At 38.6% G+C, this 25,920-nt stretch overlaps 2 protein-coding genes across 2 annotated transcripts in view; one reads left to right on the top strand and one right to left on the bottom strand.

The window, feature by feature from the left end:
* Positions 1–1,042: 1,042 nt before the first annotated feature.
* Positions 1,043–2,029, bottom strand: LOC146610827 (trace amine-associated receptor 1-like). Its single transcript, XM_085345559.1, has one exon. It carries the CDS (start codon positions 2,027–2,029, stop codon positions 1,043–1,045), a length of 987 nt encoding a protein of 328 aa, XP_085201685.1.
* Positions 2,030–12,799: 10,770 nt separating this feature from the next.
* LOC146610826 (uncharacterized) overlaps positions 12,800–25,920 on the top strand; it is a 29,750-nt gene continuing 16,629 nt past the window's right edge. Inside the window, exons 1-15 of the mRNA XM_085345558.1 lie at positions 12,800–12,949; positions 13,030–13,081; positions 13,341–13,484; positions 13,576–13,761; positions 14,430–14,585; positions 14,682–14,849; positions 14,947–15,009; positions 15,312–15,341; positions 15,872–16,027; positions 16,141–16,308; positions 16,611–16,640; positions 17,415–17,570; positions 17,683–17,850; positions 17,979–18,640; positions 18,749–18,801. Coding sequence (XP_085201684.1) covers positions 12,800–12,949; positions 13,030–13,081; positions 13,341–13,484; positions 13,576–13,761; positions 14,430–14,585; positions 14,682–14,849; positions 14,947–15,009; positions 15,312–15,341; positions 15,872–16,027; positions 16,141–16,308; positions 16,611–16,640; positions 17,415–17,570; positions 17,683–17,850; positions 17,979–18,640; positions 18,749–18,801 — 2,342 coding nt within the window. The remainder of the gene's footprint in view (positions 12,950–13,029; positions 13,082–13,340; positions 13,485–13,575; positions 13,762–14,429; positions 14,586–14,681; positions 14,850–14,946; positions 15,010–15,311; positions 15,342–15,871; positions 16,028–16,140; positions 16,309–16,610; positions 16,641–17,414; positions 17,571–17,682; positions 17,851–17,978; positions 18,641–18,748; positions 18,802–25,920) is intronic.

Below are 25,920 nucleotides of genomic sequence, written 5' to 3'. Positions count from 1 at the left end.
TTTGGCTGGTATGTCTTTATTTTCTTTATTCCAGAGATTTTCACTTCTCTGGAATAGTTGGCACTAATAAGGATGATTTTCTGTAAAAGAGTATTTATATGACCAATTAATCAGACTCGTAGATGATGTTAGATTAGTTTGATGCTGCCAATGCTTTTATTTAACCATGCTGGGAAACACTGGGTTAACTTAGAGAGCTGAGAACCAGCTTTGTGTGACTGTTTATCCAGTTCCCAGTGTTAGGGTCAGTGATTCCAGATAACGGAAAGATATCCTGGATATGCTGACCTCACTCTGTAGTATGCAGGGCTCTGAGACAGCAGCTCGACTCTACATTACCCTCATGCTTAATATTCACAATGAAAATATTAGTCGAACATCGTGAAGTCTGTATGTGTTTCTAACAAGCTTTGTATAGTTAAACCTAACAGTTACTACATGATGGAAACAACAATGTTATCTGTTTTTATAAAGATTATGCGTGAATACACAGGGCACACTGATTATTGACTATTTATTTCCTCCCTCTTAAACATATTCTTATTGTTAGTTTAAATTCAGAATTGGCAACTGAAACAAAGTATGTCACATACGAACATCAGGAAATAAAGACCCAATAGATATATTCTCAGTAAATGAAGTCGGTGTTCAACCTGTGAGAGGTGACAGTCAGCGGGGGCTATGACAGTTGTGTACCGGGACCTGCACTTTGCTGGCGGTATAACAGCTTGAGCGCTATTTCAATAATTATTGAAATATTTATTTAATATAATTAATTTAAATTTAAATTAATTAATAAAATATTTATCAATTCATTCATTTTGTCACTCCTGGCCCTCCATAACGATAAGCGATGACAATATTTGCAAAACTATTTGAACAATCAAATAATGTGTTTGTACATTTGTACAAAACGTATTTGCTACTCAGATTATTTCTTTCAGTCGCTATTGAGACATTATGTATGTGATGCTTCAGGTAGGGTTCAGTGGCTGTTTTATGTTTGTTTTTACTGTAAGATTTGTGAAATGTGTATATTTTATCAAGTCATATTTGTGTTGGTAAAATCCCCTTGGAATATTTTCCCGCAAATAATCATTCTGATGGCTGACCTGAACCAGCTATAAAAGAAAGCATAAATAAATGGATTTAGCATTGAATTTGCCAATGTAAGCCAGTTAAGAGTTTCAATTACAGGAACTGGTACAGAATCACTGGTAAATGGTGGGAATGTGATGCAAAGAAAAAAAGGACTCCAGCAAAATATAAAAACTCCCAAAACAATAGCCAGAGTTTTGGTCGCCTTTCTCTCCTTGATACTGGCAGTTTGTCCACACTTTGTGTTCTGGATGCTTCTTGCTTGCCTCAAAGCAACAAAGAAAATCTTTAGGTAGATACAAAGCATTATGGTCACTGGCAGGTAAAATGATAACATGGGTCCAACAGTGCTTTCCATTAGAATGTCAATCAAACATGATTCCTCACATTTTTCATTATTAAATCCAGCAATGGTGACACTAATTCCAATTATCCCAGAAACCCCCCAGCTCATCAGGATCATGAACACAACAACACGATGGCTGATTTTAGTTTGATATGTCAGAGGCTGGCAAACAGCATGGTATCTGTCAATAGAAATACAGCAGAGGTTCAGGATGGAACATGTGCTCAGTGAAATATCAAAGGTCCCTCGCACTTTGCAAAACAAACCCTCATGATAAAGACATGAGCTGAGAGAGAATGCCATGCTGAGAGGAAATGCTATAATCCCAACGAGCAGGTCAGCCACAGCAAGAGAGAGGATGAGAGAATTAGTAGGAGTATGGAGCTGTTTGAAGTAAATCACAGAAATTATTACAAGGAGATTTCCACATATTGTTATAACAGACAATAATGCAAGGAATGCATACAAGAATACACACATAATGGAAGGGCTGTTTGTCAGCATGTATTTGGAGTCTTGTATTACATAACAGGGATGTAGATCATTTACAATGTTGGTCATGTTCATACTGACCTTTTGTTTCATAATTAAGCAGCTTAAACCAACAATATGATTTTTTCTGCTGCACTAACCTGGGACTTGACTTGATGTAGATTGTCCTTCAGTGCAGGTCAACTACTGATTGCTAAGAAGAGCGAGAGTCCAGACTGAGTTAAAAGAGGTTGTCAAAGAGGGAAACAGCATTGAGATTTGGTCAATTACACAAGCTCAAAGGATAACAAACAAAACTGGGAGCATCCAGAATACCCGAAGGACTCAATCAGGAGTCTCTTGTCAGAAAAGGTGACAAAAAATATATGAATGAAAAACAAGGTAACGTGTAAACAACGTACTGGAAGGATGAATCATAATTTATTCAAAAGCCATTCTCTCATGCAATTTTCTGGTAATTGTGGTGTTTTGGCATATTTTCTAAATATTAAAGCCATAACACAGGATTCACATTATTTTCATTTTCATCACAGAACTCACCAATAGATATAGGAAGATCCAGAGCATCATGCTGGTTTTGTAATGACTCTTCTTTGCCAGGGAAGTGAACTTACTCTACTACCTTATCCACCAATTGATCTGAAATTGGTGGATAAGGTAGTAGGGTAGATAATTGATGGATAATTCCTTCACTTTAAGGACTCAAAGGTTTTAAGTTTGATTTGTCACCTTCCTTACGTACTCTTTTGGTACAGGAAGTGCTGAATGAAAACAGACCAACCATCAACTAGGGTTAGGGTTAGGGCACAATTCAGTGTTGCTTAAAGAAATATCTAAATAACTGATCACTAATCAGTGCCAGTGTATTTAGATTTAAAAAATATTTAGATTTAATATCAATTTTATATTAGTAAATATTTCAATTTAACATTCAGTCATAACACTTGAATTCAGATGTAAATGTTTGTAAAATTTCCTGTGGAAAAAGGGTGTGTTGAAAACATAATAATCAGAGCCCCATATCCTAAAGATTTTTTTAAACTGTAATTGCTAAAGTTAAGACATATATGGGATGGGTGGGGTTGAGTTGATAATAAATCAGTGCTATCCAGTGACCAATAATAAAAGTTGTCATGTTAAATATAACAAGAAACTAACATCTAACCAGATTATTATGTTTGCAAAGATGGGAATTTCTGCAGAGTAATACTTTATCAAAGGCTGTGTGAATGAGGAAATGAAACCAAGTCAGTCAGCTGGAACAGCTGTAGCAGGACAGGAGGAGTCAGAGAGAAACTCAGAGTTTGTTGAAGATAACTTGCCAGCATGCAGCTTCACTACTCAGGTGACTGTCTCAGAGATCTAGGTAACCCTCTTTGTCGAACAGAAAACCCAGTCGCCCCTATCTTTCACTAAGTCTCCTGTTTAAAAATAATAATATTTTTATTAAATTGTTGGTAATCAGGCAACAAAGAAAATAATAAATTTAACAGTTACATATCAAAAACAATCACACTTTTAAAGAGTCGATTGTGCCGTTCGAACTATAGAATTAGGGTAGAGTTAGGGTTACAATTGTCACCTATGATGGCTCAAACCCCAAAAGTAAAAAAAAAAAAAAAAAAAGTCTAAAATTAGATCAAAGTAAAATTCATTAACAAATAAGGAAATTTACTTTTTCATTTATTTCTTGAGGAAAATTACCCACTAGTGAGTGACAAAGGTTTGTAAATCTCTCTCTATATATATTTTAAAAAGTTCTCGCCACTCGTCATGCAGGTGGTCTTTATCCTTTAAGCCTGGATCTTCTACCAAAGGCTTGGGAGCTTGAGGGTCCTGAACAGGATCTTTGCTGTTCCTAGGACTGCGCTCTTTGGGACAGAGATCTTGGATGTTGTTCCTGCGATCTTTTGGAGCAACTCACCCAGCCATGGGTCACTGTCCCAAGTGCTCTGACTACCAGGGATCACTGTTGCCCCACTGTTGCCTTCACCCTCCACCACGTTGTTTCATCCTGGATAGTGGTTCTGACACTCACTAGTTCTCAGTCACCTTCCTTAGCATACAATCTCAGGGTACTGGATTTGGGGTAAAAACTTCCATGCACGGTAAAAAGCTTTCTTATTTTGATGATAGTGGCTTCTCCCTCTTTCTTTGGTCATCTTATTATCTAAGCAGGGTATCTGATAACCGGCAGGACGTAGGTGTTAATTGTATTCTTTCCATTCAGCTGACTCCTCAGGACTTGCCGGACCCTCTGCAGGTATGTTGCAGCTTTCCTAGCAGCCTTTTCATGATTTGCCTTTGTGATTGGATTTGCCTTCCAATAGCACAATGCCCTTTGTTGTGACTACTTTCCCTCTCATTGATACCATACAATTACACTCCGATATCATTGCTATAAGTGCTCGTGGTTGTGTATCACTTGTTTGATATCACATTCACTCCTTAATGTCATGAGGTTAGCTTCTAGAATGAAAATTTTCATCAAACAAATTGAATGACAAATAATGATTAAAAAACAAAACAAAACTGCATGACATCTGAAGCAAATATCACAAATTTTAAAAAATGAAGCAAATATGTTTCTGGATCCAGGAGCTAAATGCATGCATATTATGAATTTAGTTCCTGACAGCCCTGTTTGGTTTTCTGTTTGTTTTTGGATGCCTCATTTCATGAGCTGTCTAAAAGAATAGTGTACTTTCTAAACATATGTTATCAGCCAATTTGTAAATAACAGATTAGATCGTGTTACAGTATTAGCTAAGGTGAGAGCACAGATTGAGCTCAGATAAAAGCACTATACAGGGAGTGCAGAATTATTAGGCAAGTTGTATTTTTGAGGAATAATTCTATTATTGAACAACAACCATGTTCTCAATGAACCCAAAAAACTCATTAATATCAAAGCTGAATGTTTTTGGAAGTAGTTTTTAGTTTGTTTTTAGTTTTAGCTATTTTAGGGGGATATCTGTGTGTGCAGGTGACTATTACTGTGCATAATTATTAGGCAACTTAACAAAAAACAAATATATACCCATTTCAATTATTTATTTTTAACAGTGAAACCAATATAACATCTCCACATTCACAAATATACATCTCTGACATTCAAAAACAAAACAAAAACAAATCAGCGACCAATATAGCCACCTTTCTTTGCAAGGACACTCAAAAGCCTGCCATCCATGGATCCTGTCAGTGTTTTGATCTGTTCACCATCAACATTGCGTGCAGCAGCAACCACAGCCTCCCAGACACTGTTCAGAGAGGTGTACTGTTTTCCCTCCTTGTAAATCTCACATTTGATGATGGACCACAGGTTCTCAATGGGGTTCAGATCAGGTGAACAAGGTGGCCATGTCATTAGTTTTTCTTCTTTTATACCCTTTCTTGCCAGCCACGCTGTGGAGTACTTGGACGCGTGTGATGGAGCATTGTCCTGCATGAAAATCACGTTTTTCTTGAAGGATGCAGACTTCTTCCTGTACCACTGCTTGAAGAAGGTGTCTTCCAGAAACTGGCAGTAGGACTGGGAGTTGAGCTTGACTCCATCCTCAACCCAAAAAGGCCCCACAAGCTCATCTTTGATGATACCAGCCCAAACCAGTACTCCACCTCCACCTTGCTGGCGTCTGAGTCGGACTGGAGCTCTCTGCCCTTTACCAATCCAGCCACGGGCCCATCCATCTGGCCCATCAAGACTCACTCTCATTTCATCAGTCCATAAAACCTTGGTAGTAGGCTTCCGAGCCTATACAGCTTGGAGTAAGACAACATGCATGAAGAGGATGATGTGGACAAAATACTCATTTGCCTAATAATTCTGCACTCCCTGTAAAGTTAGCCTTGCAGATCTTTATTTATTTTAGCACCACTGGCAAGAGTTTCTAAATTAATCTTACTGACACCAACCATTAGTATGACACTGCAGGCGTGTTTTTGATTTTGATATTCTGTAACAGAGGTGCACAAAGCACTTTGTGAATAGACAAACAGACTGGCCACACAGTAAACACCTGTCAGCCAGTTTGAGATACTGAACAAGGACCATGAGGCACTGTCTGCCTTAACAAGGACAATCAACATAGTTTTTTACACATTCAACAAATGTATCAACCTACATTCGTCTCAGCGAAACCAGACAGACAGGTGTGTGACTCACACAAAGCAATGAAGGAAGTTTATTTTCTCATGTGGTGCTGTAGTCTGTATGTGAAGGTGTGCTCTTGTATTGTTCCAGGGATTTCTTGATCCATGTTTGAGGTACTGAGTCATAGGTTTTCTTGTAGTGAATCCAGACTACAGTTTGTCAGTTTGATCTATCTACTAGTAGCAGGTGTTCTGCCCCTCTGATGTTTCTGTCAATTCCTTTCTGTGCCCGTTTCATGTATTGAGCCATGTGCCTGTTATTCATAGTCACTATGTTGCTTGACAAGGGCTTCCATACTAAGGCAGGTTATTGGCCAGTAGATGGCTGGTAGTTGGATGGGACCAATGCCTTCTGGCGATCCTTGGGGACCAGGACTGTCCGGCATTTGGTTAGCCACTCTGGATGTGTCTTCTCCCTTACCAGCAGGTTCATTTGTGCCACCAGACACTGGTGCCTCTTTAGCTTGTAAGTGTGAATCATGTCAGGGAATGGTTCTGTCCAACTCTTCATACAATATTGGCGACTCTGTCTTGGATGTCTGCCACTGCGATGGTTATTGGATACTATTCAGAGAGTTTGCTCTAGTCTGCTCTTAGATCTACTAGCCACTGAGCAGTGTCGCTATTAGTGGTGTGCGGATCGATGTTGAAATATCAATTCTTCCGATACCAGTAATTTATGTTCTAGAATCGATTCTCATATTAAAATATTGATATTTTAGTACTTTGGGAAAAATTTGTAGTTTTTTATTAACAGGAACACAGTGGAAAGAAACTGTATCATTCGGATCGTCTAAATTGGAAGGAACTACTTCCTGGCCAGGGGCCTTTCATAGTCATATGCAAAATATGGCTGTATAAATGTGTCGCAGCCCCTGGCCAGTGTTGCCAACTCCTCAGTAAGGAAAATCACTATTGGCTATCCTAAAAATCTCTAGAAGTCGCTATAGCATAATCGCCTAATTTGCATAATTGGTCATGCTAATGCAATTGTAACCCACGTTGTAGGAGAGAAAAAAAGAAGAGACATAAAGTGAGTAAAAAAACGTCCTAAATGCATTTAGAATTTATTTAGAACTACAAATTAAATTTCTTTTAGCGATTATTGTTTTTTTTAATGTCCCAATTCTAACCCTGCTCCTTTATCTGGGCTTGGACTGGCAAAAGTGACCCGAAATAGGCACTCTGGTGGAGTTACTTTGTGCGTGTGTGTGTGTGTGTGTGTGTGTGTGTGTGTGTGTGTGTGTGTATTAGAGATGGACCGATCCGATATTACGTATCGGTATCGGTCCGATACTGACCTAAATTACTGGATCGGATATCGGAGAAAAATAAAAAATGTAATCCGATCCATTAAATATCACGAAAGCACCTCACAAAACTTGCAACACACCATAACTCACCTCAGAACGTTAGCACGTCGGAGCAGTATGCATCACGTGATAGAGCGGCTGTGGCATGCGGGACCTGTCGGTGGTCTGGATAGCATTTGGAGCTTCGCTAGCAACCCGGCATTTCATCTCCGACAAAGTTATCCCGAGAGAGTGCGTGTGTGTGTGTTTAAGTAGTTTTAAACCTTGTGAGCCACAAAACAACATAACAATAAAAGAAGAATTGATTGCGTTACAGTCATTGCGGGAGCAGAGGTTTCACTCATGCACGATCATTTGCAGTTTGGACGCATAGGTGGGAACATTTCCTGCCCTGATAGCAGCTGGGGGAGGACTATCCTCTGCCTGTGAGCGCTTTGGCACGGGCGAGGTGCCCACGGCAGCACCCACTGCTTGTTGAGAAGAGCAATACATACTTTCACGTCAAAAGTTGTCATAAATAAGTCTCCAATAACACCAGAAAAAGTCACCAGGTTCGTACAGTTTTTGGGTTCGGGGACCTTAGTTTTACTGCAACTTAGTATAGTATGGTACTGTAACATGTAGCTGACTTCACTAATGAACTGAATGAATCAAAACATGTAATAATCACAACCTACAGTTTTGAGATTTTCTTTTTTTTATTATTTTCTTGTAATATTACATTTTTGCTTCATTTCAATTTTTTCCTAAAATTATTATAAATAACAGCACTAGTAATATACAACATGATTTAAAATAAATAGTTTAATATGTGATATCGCAAATGCAAACTCATGTGTTAATTATGTCTCAAAAGCCTTAATTAAAGGTGTGATTATATAGTGTGAGTGTTGCTGGGCCCTGAGTTAATATGTTACCAAACAACAAAACACAAATATATTCTCCTTCCCCAGATCATCTGAGGTGTTCAACATGGGGCCTCACTCTTTTCCAGCAATAAGAAAACTAAAAAAACAAACCAATTAATGGCCATTTAATGATCTGAATAAAGTGAGATTATACCCACAGAGTCCAATTAACATGAAAAAAGGAAAACAGACAAGGGAATACATTCTGTGTATTTACAGGAACACATCAGAAGTTCACTTCATCCACTTTATGATGTTAGTTACACAGATATCTAAACAAATAACTATCAGATGAGTACCACAACTTTGGAACTTTTATAGCACTGGTAATATGTATAATAATACATAATACATAATAATTCACATAAACTTACCACAAAACATAAACCATGTTTGGCTCATTGTTTCTTTTCTGCAACAATGGTTCTTGGCAATAAATTTTATTCAACTGGAAAGCCCATTTATTTGCTTTTTACCAATGAACAATAAAATGTGAAATTTTTCATCAAACAAATTGAATGACAAATAATGATTAAAAAAAAAAACCTGCATGACATCCTAAGAAAATATCACAAACTAATAAAATAAAGCAGATATGTTTCTGGATCCAGGAGCTAAATTCATGCATATTATGGGAGAAATTTTCAGATTTGGCACCCCTGTTTGGTTTTCTGTTTGTAAACACCAGTCAGCCAATTTGAGGTACTGAACGAAGACCATGAAGCACTGTCTGCCTCAACAAGGACAATCATCAACACATTGAAGTTTATCAAGTGTATGATCTACATTTCTCTCAAAGAAACCAGACAGACAGGTTTGTGACTCAGAAAAAGCAATCAAGGAAGTTGGTTTCTCATTTGATGCTGTAGTCTGTATGTGAAGGTGTGCTGCAAAATGATTATGCTCTCCTGACAAGAGGCTTTACAGACGGCAACAACGGCAAAAGGTAATCAACTTAATGTAGAATTTCCATTACTCAGTGTCTTTTATATTGTATTATTATTCCTCATATCTTCAGACCAATTTTAAAAAAGTATCCTAGAATGTTTACCGACATATCTAATATCTAGCTATTTTGCATTTACTGCTATTCAATAAGCAGTATTGAATAGCATACTGCTATTCAATACTGCTAAAAACAAACAAATAATTAACTTTGCAAGCAAACAGCAATAAATTAAATATTTTGAATGTTTGCTATCTGTTATCGTATGACAGCTGAGACAAGCTTACAACTCCTGCTACCCCGAATAGGGTATGTTGAGGAAGACGGATGGATTAATGGATGGATGACTGGAGATAATACACTTTTCAATTCAGGAACAAACATCAATAACATCAATAACAGATCTGAGACAGTCTCAGAGGTACACATGCGCATTAACTTATTAGTTTCCTTTTAAAATAAATTATAAGACAAAAATCTTATTAGTAAGGTTGAACTCTTGGGGTATAATGCTGCTAAGAACTGTGAAACATTTATCGAGTTCATGATCCAGAACAACTAATAAACATGGGCAAATTTCAGCAAACCAAACGCCATCTTCACCTAAACTTAGACTAATCTCATTGTTACGTTTTTATGTCTGTGTCATTTCTCTAACTTAACGAAATTCTACTCACACTGTGCTGCTAAAGTCAAAAGTGAGTGTTTAAATTCTTTACCACTGCTGTACATATAAACTTTATTTTAATGCACTTAGTATGTATTGCACAACACAGTGTCTTTGTTTCAAAGTCTGACATAATTAGGGATGGGTATCGAAACCCGGTTCTTGTTGAGAACCGGTTCCCACTGTTTCAATTCCTTGAAATTGTTTGCCATTTTTGCAAATGATTCCCTTATCGATTCCAGTTACCGCGAATGATGTCACCACGTTGTGGAGCGTCATTTACCTGTCAGGAAACACGGCGCCTAAGCAGCTCAAACGCTCAAATGTTTTGTTATACTTTATGAGAACAGGGCAACTTGCAAAGTAGATATTTCATTTAAGGGAGGAAACACTATGAATATGCAAAAGCATTTGCTCGCGATGACCTTAAATGAATGTCATGTTTTTAACCCTTTCAGGCTCAAATTAAGTTTTTTGTTGCTAATGCACAACCAAGTCCTGCAGTGGTACTTCTGAGTAAAACAAACTCATAAAATATGTATGTGGGGTAATCAGATTGTTAGTTTTTAACTGTTGCAAATCGGCAACGCCTGCCTCGAGACGGTTAATTCCGCCCCGGACTCGTGAATCACAACCCAGCAGCAGCGGTGACGTTGCACGTCCTCTCCCGTTAAAGCAGCAGGTAAATAATCAACTAACAGTGCATATTATGTTAGCGCGATCTGCCTTATTACAAAACCTGCCATTACTGTGTGTTGCATTTAGGTGACCATGATGAGAGAGAGCCTCTCTCATCATGGTCAGAGTCTGGCTGGCTCAGATGCTGGCAGTTCTCGCTGCAGTCTACGGGTAGTGTCTCCTTTCAGGCCAGGATAGACGAATGTCACCGAGCAGTGACTAAGTTTGAGGTAAAAGGCTTGCACTGTTAGGAGTTGGGTTCTGGTTATGTGGTGTTTTTGTCTGTATGTGTTTTTTGGTGCCTCCCTTTTTGTATAGGTAGGCGGGGCAGTGAGTCACTGAACCTGGCACACCTGTTAATCATCAGATGCAGTAGCGGTTTTTGATACGGGCAACACAGGCGGTTGCCTCCCAGTCAACACACATATGTGGGGCCTAAATAGGGAGCAGCAGGGCTAATATTTGGGGCCCACTTGGGAAACCCAACTAGGGTCCAGCTAATTTTGTCCTCAGTTTCCATGGTGGCCCCAAATGTGTTTTCCTAGATGGGTTTATGCTGGGTCCGAGATAAGCCCCAAATCAGGCCCAGCCAACAAATGAGTATGGGGCCCAGATGGGTAGAAGCGGGTCTGATGGTTGGGGCCCACTTGGGCTACCCACCTGGCACCCAGCTACTTTTGTCCTCAGTTTCCATGATGTCCCCAAATGTGTTTTCCCAGATGGGTTAATGATGGGTCCCAAATCAGCCCCAGACAACAAATGAGTATGGGGCCCAGATGGATAGAAGCAGGTCTGATACTTGGGGCCCACTTGGGTTACCAACCTGGGACACAGCTATTTTTGTCTTCAGTTTCCATGGTGGCCCCAAGTGTGTTTGTCCAGATGGATAATGAAAGTAAGCTATAATTTAAATCACCTGTACAACAAAGCCAGTTTATCTTTTTTTCCCCTACAGTTTATAGGAAAAACAAATGCAGCAAACCACAGCTTCTCACTCATTCACCAATCCATTGGTCCTGAAAGAAATAAAATAAAATAAAAAATTAGTGCATTTTTACAAACAAAATCAGATTTGCGATAGTACTGGAGTTGTTTTGGAGGTTGTGCTGTTCAAGTTGTTTGACCTCCTACATTGAACTCTTTGAAGACCATGAGTATTCATGGAAACAGAAAAGCTATTTACAAAAGGATTTACCAAGTAGGCACTCAAAAATACATACATGAGGTGATCAGGGGAAGTGGAGACACATGAGGACACAGCTGACTAGAATGAAACATAATGACATTAAAGGGGAGAGTAAGACTAAACACGTAGTACAAAGAAACACAAGACCTTTCAAAGTAAAATAGGAGCCATGGGGACACGAGCCAACAGGGAATACTTAACACAGGGATGACTACATAAATGGATCTACTAAAATGGCCTGTATTTATATAGCGCTTTACTAGTCCCTAAGGACCCCAAAGCGCTTTACATATCCAGTCATCCACCCATTCACACACACATTCACACACTGGTGATGGCAAGCTACATTGTAGCCACAGCCACCCTGGGGCGCACTGACAGAGGCGAGGCTGCCGGACACTGGCGCCACCGGGCCTCTGACCACCACCAGTAGGCAACGGGTGAAGTGTCTTGCCCAAGAACACAACGACCGAGACTGTCCAAGCCGGGGCTGGAACCGGCAACCTTCCGATTACAAGGCGAACTCCCAACTCTTAAGCCACGATCGCCCGTACTAAACAAGGACTAAAGAAACCTAGAAGCTAATACCAAAGAAAGAAACAATGAATATCAAAATACAAGGAAAACTCAGAACGCTGGGTCACACGACCCAATACCGTGACACAACTGTGATAAGAAAATTAAAACATCAGTTACTATTTTCTTATCTAAGAACAGGAAAGATTATTGGCACTCGAAAATTCTCATACTGTATATAGACCATCAGTTTTTTGTTTTTTTGTTTTTTTGTTTTTTTGCTTAGTATTACAAGTTGTTGACTTTGACAATGTTTGAAGTTAAACATTTTTAAAACTCTGTTTGCATGCTAACAAATAAACATTGACAGGCTGGTATGATCCAAATACATTTAAACAAGTTGAGCAGCACATTATCTGGAAGGCAGAAAACCTTTTGCCTTCCTGTTGGCTCCCATTTACAGAAGGAATGCCAGCAGCATGACACCGTGAATAATGACTGATTTTATTAAAAGGACTTGTGTTCTTTTCTCTTTAGTTAGGATGACATTACGAAAGGTCTCGTTATGCATCGTTATTCTCCTAGTCATATGGAACTGTCTTAAGTATGAGAGACACAGAGAGTTTCTAAACGGCTTCTTTGAGGTAAGAATAAAAATGAATGAATGTATAATGATGAAAAAATACAGTGAAACAAATCATTTTCCTCCTGGATTTTCTTCCAGGAGTTAATGAGTGCAGAAGAATCCAGCATTCATCTAAGACAAAAAAGAGAAAGTGAGTAAAATTTTAGCAGTGTTACTACAACGTAACACATGTTTGTTGACTAATAATATAATTATATAATAATTGTATTTATTAAAAAAAAACATGCTTTGCAAAGTGCTTTGAAAAACTAGACGAGGGAGGATATTCAATGAACAAGCAGAACTGAATAGCAATAACAGTATCTGACCAAGTCCAGATTATCAGTGTTATCATTGCTTTATGGTTTGTTTGGGTTTTTCTTTTTTTTTTCTTTTTTTTTTACCTTTAGCTTCATCAAATTCCACTGAGTATGAGTTCCAAGCTGTTATAAGCGTCTCAAATCTGGAACAATTCCAGTCGATACTGAACACTCTCAGTTTTCCTTTATTGATCAACGCCACTGGTGAGATTACAGGCATTAATACAACAACAGGTAAAACATCCATTTATGTTGCATCTCCATTGCTTGCCAATCTTATTCACTCAAAGTGTCACATTGAACCATTGTGTTGTGTTCTTCTCAGTGTGTTCACCAAACATAACTGCAAACATAACTGGATACCAGTGCACATGTGAGGAGAGCTTTGCTTGGTCATATAACAAATGCATTGACTATGAGGCCTGTGATGCCATCGTTGGTGATACGTGTGGATGCATTAATGGACTTCCAGCAGATGGGCAATATTGCCAGTTAAAAACCAGCAACCCAGGTAGGACTAGGCAAACATGTATCACATGTGATAGGTAAGTAAGTATGTAATGTAAATGTAAGTACATTTATCCAGCATATGTAGTTAGACTGAGGTTTCTACGTCTGTGTTCTGTGAAAGGATTTAATAATGTAATTTTTTTTAAAGTGTAAAGGATGTTGATTTGAATTCTATCCTAAAGCCATAACTTTGTATAAAAATGGTAAATGGCCTATATTTATATAGCGCTTTACTAGTCCCTAAGGACCCCAAAGCGCTTTACATATCCAGTCATCCACCCATTCACACACACACATTCACACACTGGTGATGGCAAGCTACATTGTAGCCACAGCCACCCTGGGGCGCACTGACAGAGGCGAGGCTGCCGGACACTGGCGCCACCGGGCCCTCTGACCATTTGTATGAAATTTGTTTCAAAGGTTCAGTTGCTGTAGTCGCAATTTTCTTGTTTACGAGAGATATTTAAAATTTATGAAATGTTTGAGAAATGTTTTCTCAGTGTCAACACTAGCTACACCAACAGCTATATCACTAAATGATATATCACATGTAATTTAATATACATGTGATATATGTATTTCACATGTATATTATATATATAAAGTTGCAACAGAAGTAGAAACATCTTAAATAAATGGGGTGCTTGTTTTTTGTCTCCTCTACAGTGCCAGTGGAGTATGATATAGACTTTAACTTGCTCTTGCCAGTATCCAGCCTGCCCCCAAATTTCATTGATCTGTTCAGAAACTATGTGGGAAATTTGTCATTCCCCAAAACCATCACTCAGTCTTTAATAATTGAAGACTTGAACTTCACCACATGTAAGAATTTTGTACTCGGACAGATTTAAATGTGTTCATACTCTGGTGCATGGTTTATGAGGTGTGTTTTGTCATTGTTTTGAATTACTTTAACAGGGTGCTATCCAAACTCCACCGGAGGAATGCAGTGTCAGTGTGAGGACCACTTTGGTTGGTCATGTGAAAAGTGTGGCCTATACGGTGCATGCAGTAATGTCACCTCACAAGCCTGTGGATGCATCAAAGGGGTTCCTCCTGATGGAGAGTTCTGTGAACCAAACGCAAGTAAGAAACTTGCAGCTGAAGAAATAGAAGCATTTTAGAAGCATATTAAAGAAACATTAACAGATCTAACATTGCGTTCAAAATCCTTACTGACATTGCTATGACATAACCAAAAGTTATGGACTTCCTCTGAGTGGGGAGTTCTGTCAACCAATCACAAGTAAGAACTGCAATTGTCTAGCTGTTGGATGAACAGACTACTTCCTTTATCAAATAGATGAATGAACTTTTCAACTGTCTGATTACCTAACATTGTGTTATGAGAGTGATTAGACATTAGATATGAATTGCTCTGTGGAAACACACTGCAATTAATTCTATACTCACTGTATTAAAGAAACATTAACACACCTAACACTGCATTCATTATCCTTGCTGACATTTCTATGACATAACCAAAGTCATGGCGTTTAGTTTCTGGCTTGAAATTTAAATAATTAAACATGTAATGTTTTTCCACAGGTGTCGCTCCTTGCCCAACACCACCTCCTGGTATGACAAACATCTTTGTTATTCATTTGTGGAAGCACAGTTCAATTCATTCTATACACACTGTATTAAATTATCTGATTGTTTGTGTTCAAAGACACAAATGATCTTGTTATGTTTAATTTGTATTTTGGGTGTGTTATCAAATATCAATATGTAAGAAATTATTTTTACAATGGAAAGTGTATACAATATGTTATTTAGAGAGAAAAACGTGGAGGCCATCAATTTGGCAACAAAGAAAACACTTTCAAAAGATATGGCTACTGTTGTGCTTTAGCTCAGCCGCTGCTAATTTTCTAAAACTTACCAAGTAGCTTTTTAGGCATTGACCTAAACCCATGTGTTGGTAATGGATAAACCTGGACAAGTAACATACTTTAATAAGTAATGCATTCTTAAATGATAAAGGTATTTGAAAATCTGTAACATGCATGAGTCGAACTTGGGTCAGTTTTACATTTTCACGTAAATATAGTTTCCCATCATTGCAACAGTTGTATGTGATGGATTTCCCCTTTTCTCCTTCACAGCACCAGTGGACTTTGATATAGACCTTGAACTGCACATCCCAGCATCTAGTGTGCCCCAGAATTTCAGTGTTGTGCTCAGAAATATTCTGAGAAATTTCTCCTTCCCCAAAATCATCACTGGGTCTTTAACACTGAAAGACTTGAACTTCACCACATGTAAGGACCTGATCTTATTTGACTTCCAACACTCCAACACATTTAATGCTGTTCATATGGTGCTGTATGACTTGTGAACTGTGTTTTGTTATTCTTTTAAATGTCTTGAAAAGGGTGCTATCCAAACTCCACTGGAGGACTCCAGTGTCAGTGTGAAGACCAGTTTGCTTGGTCATGTGGCAAGTGTGATGAGTACAGCACATGCAGTAATGTCACCTCACAAACCTGTAATTGCATAAAGGGATTTCCTCTGAGTGGGGAGTTCTGTCAACCAATCACAAGTAAGAACTGATATCATCTAGCTGTTGGATGAACAGACTACTGCCTTTATCAAATAAATGAATGAACTTTTCAACTGTCTGATTACCTAACATTGTGTTATGAGAGTGATTAGACATTAGATATGAATTGCTCTGTGGAAACACACTGCAATTAATTCTATACTCACTGTATTAAAGAAACATTAACACATCTAACACTGCATTCATTATCCTTGCTGACATTTCTATGACATAACCAAAGTCATGGTGTTTAGTTTCTGGCTTGAAATTGAAATAATTAAACATATAATGTTTTTCCACAGGCGTCGCTCCTTGCCCAACACCACCTCCTGGTATGACAAACATCTTTGTTATTCATTTGTGGAAGCACAGTTCAATTCATTCTATACACACTGTATTAAAGAAACATTGACAGATCTAACACTGCGTTCATTATTTGCAAATTCTTTAAATGTGACACACATTTATACATTCTTATTCTTTAAAAGAATACTGTACAGGATGTTCTAAACATCACCTCTATTGTTTCTTTGTATGCCTGAGATATAGTGTAAACTCTTAAAACATAAAAAATTGTATTTGAAGAAACACCAGACGAACTGAGCATCCCAGTCTCATGGCAGTTTGTGAAGTCATCACTACAGAATTATCTGATTGTTTGTGTTCAAAGACACAAATGATCTTGTTATGTTTCATTTGTATTTTGGGTGTGTTATTAATTATCAATATGTAAGAAATTATTTTTACAATGGAAAGTGTATACAATATTTTATTTAGAGAGAAAAACATGGAGGCCATCAATTTGGCAACAAAGAAAACACTTTCAAAAGATATGGCTACTGTTGTGCTTTAGCTCAGCCGCTGCTAATTTTCTAAAACTTACCAAGTAGCTTTTTAGGCATTGACCTAAACCCATGTGTTGGTAATGGATAAACCTGGACAAGTAACATACTTTAATAAGTAATGCATTCTTAAATGATAAAGGTATTTGAAAATCTGTAACATGCATGAGTCGAACTTGGGTCAGTTTTACATTTTCACGTAAATATAGTTTCCCATCATTGCAACAGTTGTATGTGATGGATTTCCCCTTTTCTCCTTCACAGCACCAGTGGACTTTGATATAGACCTTGAACTGCACATCCCAGCATCTAGTGTGCCCCAGAATTTCAGTGTTGTGCTCAGAAATATTCTGAGAAATTTCTCCTTCCCCAAAATCATCACTGGGTCTTTAACACTGAAAGACTTGAACTTCACCACATGTAAGGACCTGATCTTATTTGACTTTTGCACTCCAACACATTTAATGCTGTTCATATGGTGCTGTATGACTTGTGAACTGTGTTTTGTTATTCTTTTAAATGTCTTGAAAAGGGTGCTATCCAAACTCCACTGGAGGACTCCAGTGTCAGTGTGAAGACCAGTTTGCTTGGTCATGTGGCAAGTGTGATGAGTACGGCGCATGCAGTAATGTTACCTCACAAACCTGTGATTGCATAAAGGGATTTCCTCCTGATGGAGAATTCTGTGAACCAGTCACAAGTAAGGACCTTGTCGTTTTTATAACAAGATGTATTTTTTTTATTCACTTTAAATTCATCAAGTTTGCGTCATGAGTGTTCTCCGTGTCACTAAAACAATATAAGGAATTCTTGAATGTTTCTCCACAGATATCATTCCCTGTCCACCAATGCCAAACACAACAACACCAGATCCTACAACTACAACACCAATGCCAAACACAACAACACCAGATCCTACTACTACAACACCAATGCTAAACACAACAACACCAGATCCTACAACTACAACACCAATGCCAAACACAACAACACCAGATCCTACAACTACAACACCAATGCCAAACACAACAACACCAGATCCTACTACTACAACACCAATGCTAAACACAACAACACCAGACCCTACTATAACAACACCAATGCTAAACACAACAACACCAGATCCTACTACAACAACACCAATGCTAAACACAACAACACTGATTCCAAACACAACTACACCAGATCCTACTACAACAAAACCATTACCAACAACTGCACCAACACCAATTCTAACCAATACAACAATTCTGATGCCAAATACAACCACACCAATGACAGACACAACAACAACACGGGTTTCGAGTACTACAAGAGTGCCAACTACTACAAGCACAGCGATGTCAACTACAACAACAACAGCAAACACAACTACTACAATAACACCAACTACTGCTTCTGTTACAACAGATCAATTGACCATAAATGTGGAATTTAGTGACACATACAATAATCCAAACAGTGTTTTTTTCAGAAATGTTAGCACTGCTGTAAGTCTCAATTAGCCCCATCTTTGTGTCATTCAATTTTCACATAATCTCAAACTACTCAATTCAGGTGGTTTAATTCATGTTTGGCAATGTCACTATCTCAAACAGATTCAAGCAGAAGCACAGAAGAACAAAATCACAGCACAATTAATTAAATTCCGGTAAGTCACATTATCTTTTTTAATATACCAATCCTAACAATTGTTTCTTTGTTTAGGTTTTTTTGTTTGTTTGTTTTTTTACAGTTGTTACAGTCTTTGAAAAGTTTCTCCTCTGTGTCAACACTGCAAGTCAAAAGAAAAAATCATTATGTGGCTACCTTGAAGCTTCTTAACATAAATGCCCTACAAAAAAGGGATAACTACAACCTAAAGTTCCACTACCCATGAATCACTTACACACACACCATACTGGCAAAAACATCTAGTATAACATCTGTATAATCATCACCTTATACAGAGGCAGACTGAGACTCTAATACAGGCCAAGAACTTGACTTACAGTTTTTTACAGCCGCTAGGACACATTTCTCAATACTTAGGTCACTTTTGCAAAACTCTTCACACAATTCTCCTAACTGACCTTCAGCTTGGCAAAGCAGTTCATTTCACATTCAAAATGCACTACAACTACCAAAACACTTTATTCAGGTCTCAAATAAATTCATTCTTCCAGAACACTAGCAAAGGTTGACAGCCGACAAACACACTTTGTCACCCACAAAACAATGACCTAAAAAACACTAGCAACATGTAGCATTATACAGTGTTTTCTTGTGTAAAACAAGGACACATCTCTGTTTATAATTTCAATATATGTTACTGGAATGAATTAGACATCATGCAGAATTCGTCAATATTTGTTTATGTATTTTTAGTTTTTTGCACTAAGTAATCCCAAAATACAAGAATTTGTATACACACCATCCACTGATACACATACAATAGTAATGCTAATCTACTCGGTCTTCTCCATTTGGCCACAGGTTCCCATCCACATCACATCTTATGTCATCTAGGGCAATACACCTAGGAAAGAATCTTCTGGCATGCCAGAATTGAAGGAGTTGAAAAATTGAAGGAGTAACACCTGTGTAGATGTTCATCTACAATGAGAATCAGCTGTGGCTGGTTAAACTGCATTTTTAGATTTACAGTTTTTTCTGATTGCTTAAGCACATTTTTTGTAACTATTGGCTAATTTTGCAAAACTCTTCACACAAATAAGAAAACCTGTCACCCAATAATCAAAACATTGTAGTTCTCTTGCAAAAGCAAACACAGCTAGATTAACTCTTCACACCTTCGTAAAAATGGTGTTTCCGTATCAAACAGTACACACAAGCCATCATCTACTAAGCACACAATGCGCCAACTGCACATTGATGGTATGAATACAAAACACATCTGGCTTTTGCTTTCTCTGTGCACAAGGTAGGCTATGTCAGTTTGAGCTCATACTTCTGTCATAGATCCATAAGCATGGAGGGATCCAAACTTCAAGTACTGGGCCCTGTGCTTCGTACGTCGCTTACTACATCCAAGATCAAATGAAACATCCAAGACCAAATCATCGCGCTAACTCTGAGCTCGCTATTCCGGTTCCCCGAACACACCTGTTGTTGACGATTAGTATAGCTGGATGAAGTAATGTGAGATCACTGGGTGGCCCAACAGGGGCTACGCATCGATAGTAGAAACATTGATCGGCAACCCTTTGATTGGTCGGCGAAAATGTCGAAGGAGCGCGCTCGGTATTTTTCGGCAGCAGAGCAAGAACTCTTGAGTGAGGGATTTCAGGAGTTTCAGAGTTTAATTAAAACGCAAGGGAACACTGCAAAGGCTGCAAAAGCAAGGAGAGAGGGCTGGCAGAAAGTTGCTGACAAATCAAACTCGTAAGTAATTCAATAATAACAATAATAATGGAGTGGATTTATATAGCGCTTTTCAAGGTACCCAAAGCGCTTTACAATGCCACTATTCATTCACTCTCACATTCACACACTGGTGGAGGCAGCTACGGTTGTAGCCACAGCTGCCCTGGGGCAGACTGACAGAAGCCAGGCTGCCATATTGCGCCATCGGCCCCTCTGGCCAACACCAGTAGGCGGTAGGGTAGATTTATCATATCACACCATATTATCCAATATTATATTACATTATATTATAATATGTTATATTATATCCCCTTTCACATGAGAGCCACAACAGGACCCACTAGAACATGGGAACAAGTAAAAGTGAAATATAAGAATATTCTACAGAATGGTAATATTTATCACTTATATTGCTTGTCGTCTCTTGGAAAGAGACCCTGGAATACTCTGTTTGTTTGTTCATAACAGCAACCAAGAAAAGGGCAGAGCAAAAAAAAAGACAGGTGGTGGTCCTGCACCCCCTCGTCAACTGGTTAAGTGAATAATACCCTCACGGGAAAATCGATATCTCTCTATGAGCACACTGTCGCGCTGAGCTAAAGGATCCTGTCTGTCCCGCAATATACGCTGAATTCTGAGGACTCTCCTTATCAATCTTGCACCTTCCGCAATGGGTTGCTCGCGTAAACGGACAGGATATGACTGCGACAGACTTCCCAAATCCACCTTCGCTTTTATAGCCGTGGTCTCTCATCTTGATTACACGAAGTAATTTACAATTACTACTCTGAAATATGAATTACATCTGTAATAATCACATACATGTAATAGAATGTTAATAGTACATTTCCCTTTTTTAGGGAATGACCTGTATGTATCTGTGTGAAATCAATAAAAGGATCAAGTGCTGCATTATCTTTAGTTACATTGATGTTATTTATTTATGGTGAAACAGTGGTGGAATATCGCTGTTGCTTTCGTATGAATGACGCGGACATACCTGCGTGGCCGCGATCTAATCCTGTTTACATAAAGTAAACCTGCTCCCCAGCAGGTTTACGCTTACGGCTCTGTTGCTATGACAGCAAGTCCCGGATGGGCTTCGGGGAACCGAACGATCCAGGATCACGCGAAATCGTCAACAATCTCATCCAGCTAACTCACTTAGCGCGGTACGAAGAACAGGCCCCTGGTGTTTATTCAAACACATCAAAACAAACACAAGTGTTTATTTCCAAGTATAGGATTATTTGCAATCGCCATAATGACTATATGGGTTACTTGGTCTGCAGTGAACATGCTTCCTCTGCCCCAGCATCTGGTCATCTAGCAATTCTGTAAAGTAACAATTTCAGTATTTTTACATCAATGGTATTGGTGTGTTTCTCATTGGCATATGGCAGTGCTACAAATCTTTGTGCGAAGTGACTGTACTAACCGATTCTCATTTCAAGATGTCCTTATGGTACTTGCTACAGTGTAGCGGCTCGAGTTAGGCTGGACCCGTTGGCCAGCTACCCTCAGGGTCATTCCACGGTTGATTACATGGTCCACTATTGTAGCTCTGATGTCATCAGCAATTCTATTTCTTACTCTTCCTACCCTTCCTCTCCCCCCTCCTCGTCTTCCTCTTGCTCCTCCTTGTCCTTGTCGTCCTCTTCATCCTACGTCTTCACCTCCACGTCCTCTTCCTCGGCCTCCTTTACTTCTCACTCTTTCTGCTCCCTCCATTGTACTCCGCACACACAGCTTACCTGTATTATAGTGCTTAGGCTGATTGCAAAGTGAACTAATTATCTAAAAAAGTTTTCACATGTGAAAGTGTGCCAGACAGTTGGCAAATTAGTGTTAATGATAGCCATACATGTGTATACTTTTGCTAGGAGTGTGCTGGAAATTTGGTAATTGAGTGTTGTGTAGTTAATTGTGCCTACAGTTTTGCAAAGTGTGTGTTACAAAATTGCAAACTGAGTGCAAAGCAGTTTTTGTGCTTTTAGTTTTGCAAACTCAGTGAGTGGTTTTGCTGTAAGTCTGAATAGTTTTAGAGATTGTGCTACAGGAATCACAGTTAGGGTTTAAGCATTCAGAAAAAACTGTAAAGAATAATATAAGTTTCTACATGCTCCAGAAACCTTCAGATAAAATTCAGCACTTTTCCTCGACATTTTGCCGCAACATTTCAAAGAGCCGTAAAGTAAATAAACGGCAGACGTTTCATGCATACGCAGTACAGGAACGTAGCTTTTTCAGTGTGGATGAAAACAACTGAAAATGATAGTGTGGACGCGGAGTGTTTCTAGACATAAACACCGTTTTCAAATTTATCCAGATTAGTGTAGACGTAGCCTAAGCTGGTGGTGAGGAAATTCACGTAAATCCAGATGAGGCAACCCAGGAGCCGTAAAGGTAGGCACATTCAACTGCCACATCTATAAAATCAGTTTTCCTGAGTCATCTATGGACTTGGTGAATAGCAAGGTTAAACTTTAGTGCCCAGGAAAATAGGTCCCAGAGATCTGTTAATTTTAAGAGCTAGAACAACCTGTAAGAAGCATTATGAGATGTGATATTCATACCCTAGTTTTACTTTTGATGCTTCACAAAGAGTTAAAAGAAAAAAAAGGATTGTCCACAATATTAGACTTTAAATGGAGATTGGCATTTGCTTTGCCATGCTTAATCCTTCAGTGCTCCTCACTTTAAAAACAAAGCAGATGGAACATTTTGAGGAAGAGTTTGCTCTCTAAATGGTTCATCTGCTTGTGACAAAATCCGGAGAGCAGTTCTTTATTAAGAGAAACATCACTTTATACGCTTTCACAAACTTTACTCTCCCCTTTCCCTAGTCCTGTTGAAATCACTTTTGACCCAAATGACACCAGTTGCACCATGCTTAAATCCTTTTTTTACTGTTCATCGTGACCTTTGTACAAAAACACCTCCTATTCATGATACTATTGCACTTCATTCATTCAGAATCATTACAGAATGATTACTTCCACTTATTTTGTTACATTTATAATCCTGAATTTTAAGAAAATAACCATAGCGCAAACAAATTTTATATATTCCAGAACTCCATACTTTACCAATAATTATACGGCTAAAGATTCAGCACCTTATTTAGACCGACTCAGGCGGATGAGGCTTTGAGGATTTCAGTCTCTTCAACAGTCAGTCGTATACAGTTTTTCTGGCAACCACCAGAGCAAGATCGTATACAGAGAAGCGTTATTAATCACTCCAGTGCTCTTGAGTCTACTGGCAGCATGCTTTACACCACCACATCCTACACTTTGCATTGCAATTGATGATGTAAGGCTTGGCCATGGAAACCCATTCCATGAAGCTCTCTACACATTATTCTTGAGCTAACCTGGAGGCCACATGAAGATTAGACAGATTTGTCTAAGTATCTGACAAGTCATTGGCTGTAACAATTGACTCTGCTGAAACTTGGCAACATCTGAGCACTATTTTATATTACCCATCACATAAAATCCCCACTGATTGTTTGCCACTAATAATTGTCTCTAGAATATTCAGTACTAAGAAAGGTTCACAGCTGTACCATTCTAGAATTCACTGAGAATGACCCATTTTTTCACAAATGCTAGAGTTCAAATTCAGATTTTATTTGTCACATACACAGTTCAACATGTAGGGAAATGCTTGCGCCCAAGATTTAAGTGGGGGAGTGAAAACCTTTGGCAATATTGTGTATCTAGTGAGCGACAGTTCTCTGTAATAAATAAATAAATAAATAAATGAATGAATTTTAAAAATGCATTGCTAATATCAAAGCTCAGAGGAAAGTGCCCTAACTGCTTTGAGCAGATAGGAGGGAAACAGCAACTCAAATAACCACTTGTTGCAACTAAGCAGTGCTGGGGAGTAACGGAATACATGTACCAGCGTTACGTATTTGAAATACAGAATATGAGTAACTGTATTCCATTACAGTTACCATTTAAAATGATGATATTCAGAATACAGTTACAAATAAAGGAATTACACAGCGGTCTTTTCCTGTTTCATATGTTAGGCAATGCCCTCTCTATTTTTGGTAATTCCACGCCAGTGGAAACCCAAACAAAAATGCATTAAGAGGATCTAATGCCTGGGTCTCAATCTTGCAGCCCATGTCACCCCTACTTGCGGCCTGCATAATGACATGAAGAAATATTTTTCAAAATTATTATTCAAAAAATTATTTAACCCACTGGGGTCGACGGACACGCCGGCACGTCAAAATCGCATGACCAATTTAAGATGAAACAGCAACAAGATGCAGCAACCCAGAGTCTCCTTTTCAACCAATACCAATACTTTGTTCAAAAACTTAATGTGTTATTGTATTTCAAATTATAGCTTCATAATGATTACAGGACATCAGACTACTTGTTCTCATTGTTTAGTTATAAGAATAATCACATAGAAATTAAAAAACCTGAAGTTGTGTGTTAATTGACGCTATTTGAACACGTATATCTTTTCATTTTACATGTATATACTTGCCTGGATATTTCAACAAAAACATTCAACATTCACACTTTCACTCATTCACAGAAGTGCTCTGCCACACTACAAAGGCAATCAGGCAGCTAACTGGGGAAAGGGTAGTGTGCCGTGACTTATGAGATGAAATCTCTGAACACATTTTAATCACCACTATATCACTGTGATTGTGATCACTGTGATCTACATGTGTTTTGAAACTGGGTTTTTGGCGACCTGGTATATGTCAGTGTTTCTGTCTGTAGAGCACACAAAAAGGTTCAGACATTTTTCATTGTGCATGGTTGAGGTTTATTTTTTCCAAAGGAAAAAAGGTCTACATATTCAACTTGAACGATAAAAGCAAAGTATCGATCCAATTTCCTTTCCTTCCTTAAACAGCTCCATTTCCTTCCAATTCACCTCTGTGTCAATTTCAAGATCCTGCTTCTTACTTTCAAAGAGCTTCATAACCTCGCTCCTCCATATTTATCTGATCTTCTCCATATGTATGCCTGACTACAGACCTGTTGGGTCTAACACTTAAACGCCGCTGGCTCAGAGACCAATCATTTGTGTACGACCACAGTGCTTTTTGTCTTTTACTTGCTGCAAGGGGAGCCTGAGCTCTTCATCTGATCTCAGCCAACTCCAAACTCTGGGACCCCTCTCACAGTCCTTTTATTAACATCAGTATTTACACAAACATCTCATTAATCATGCGACAGATAAGACACCCACCTGTGAACATGGGACGTGTGTGTCTGCGATGTGTGAGCATGTGATGTCACCAATATCCTCAGTCACCCCATATATGGCGTAACATTTTAACGAACCAGTGTTTAGAAAACAGAGCTGAGCATTCTTGCTAAAGATCTAATCACCTTGCTAAAGATCTAATCATCTT

This window comes from Diplotaxodon limnothrissa, linkage group LG20, assembly GCF_057381915.1.
Source record: "Diplotaxodon limnothrissa isolate DT_005_m linkage group LG20, D_limnothrissa_male_GT1.1, whole genome shotgun sequence".
Taxonomy (NCBI): domain Eukaryota; kingdom Metazoa; phylum Chordata; class Actinopteri; order Cichliformes; family Cichlidae; genus Diplotaxodon; species Diplotaxodon limnothrissa.
The sequence above is the reverse complement of the archived record's forward strand: the minus strand, read 5'-3'. Positions and strand labels throughout refer to the sequence as shown.

Bases quoted from the DNA above. Each gene is read 5' to 3' on its own strand.
- LOC146610827 (XM_085345559.1), bottom strand. From the start codon at position 2,029: ATGAAACAAAAGGTCAGTATGAACATGACCAACATTGTAAATGATCTA.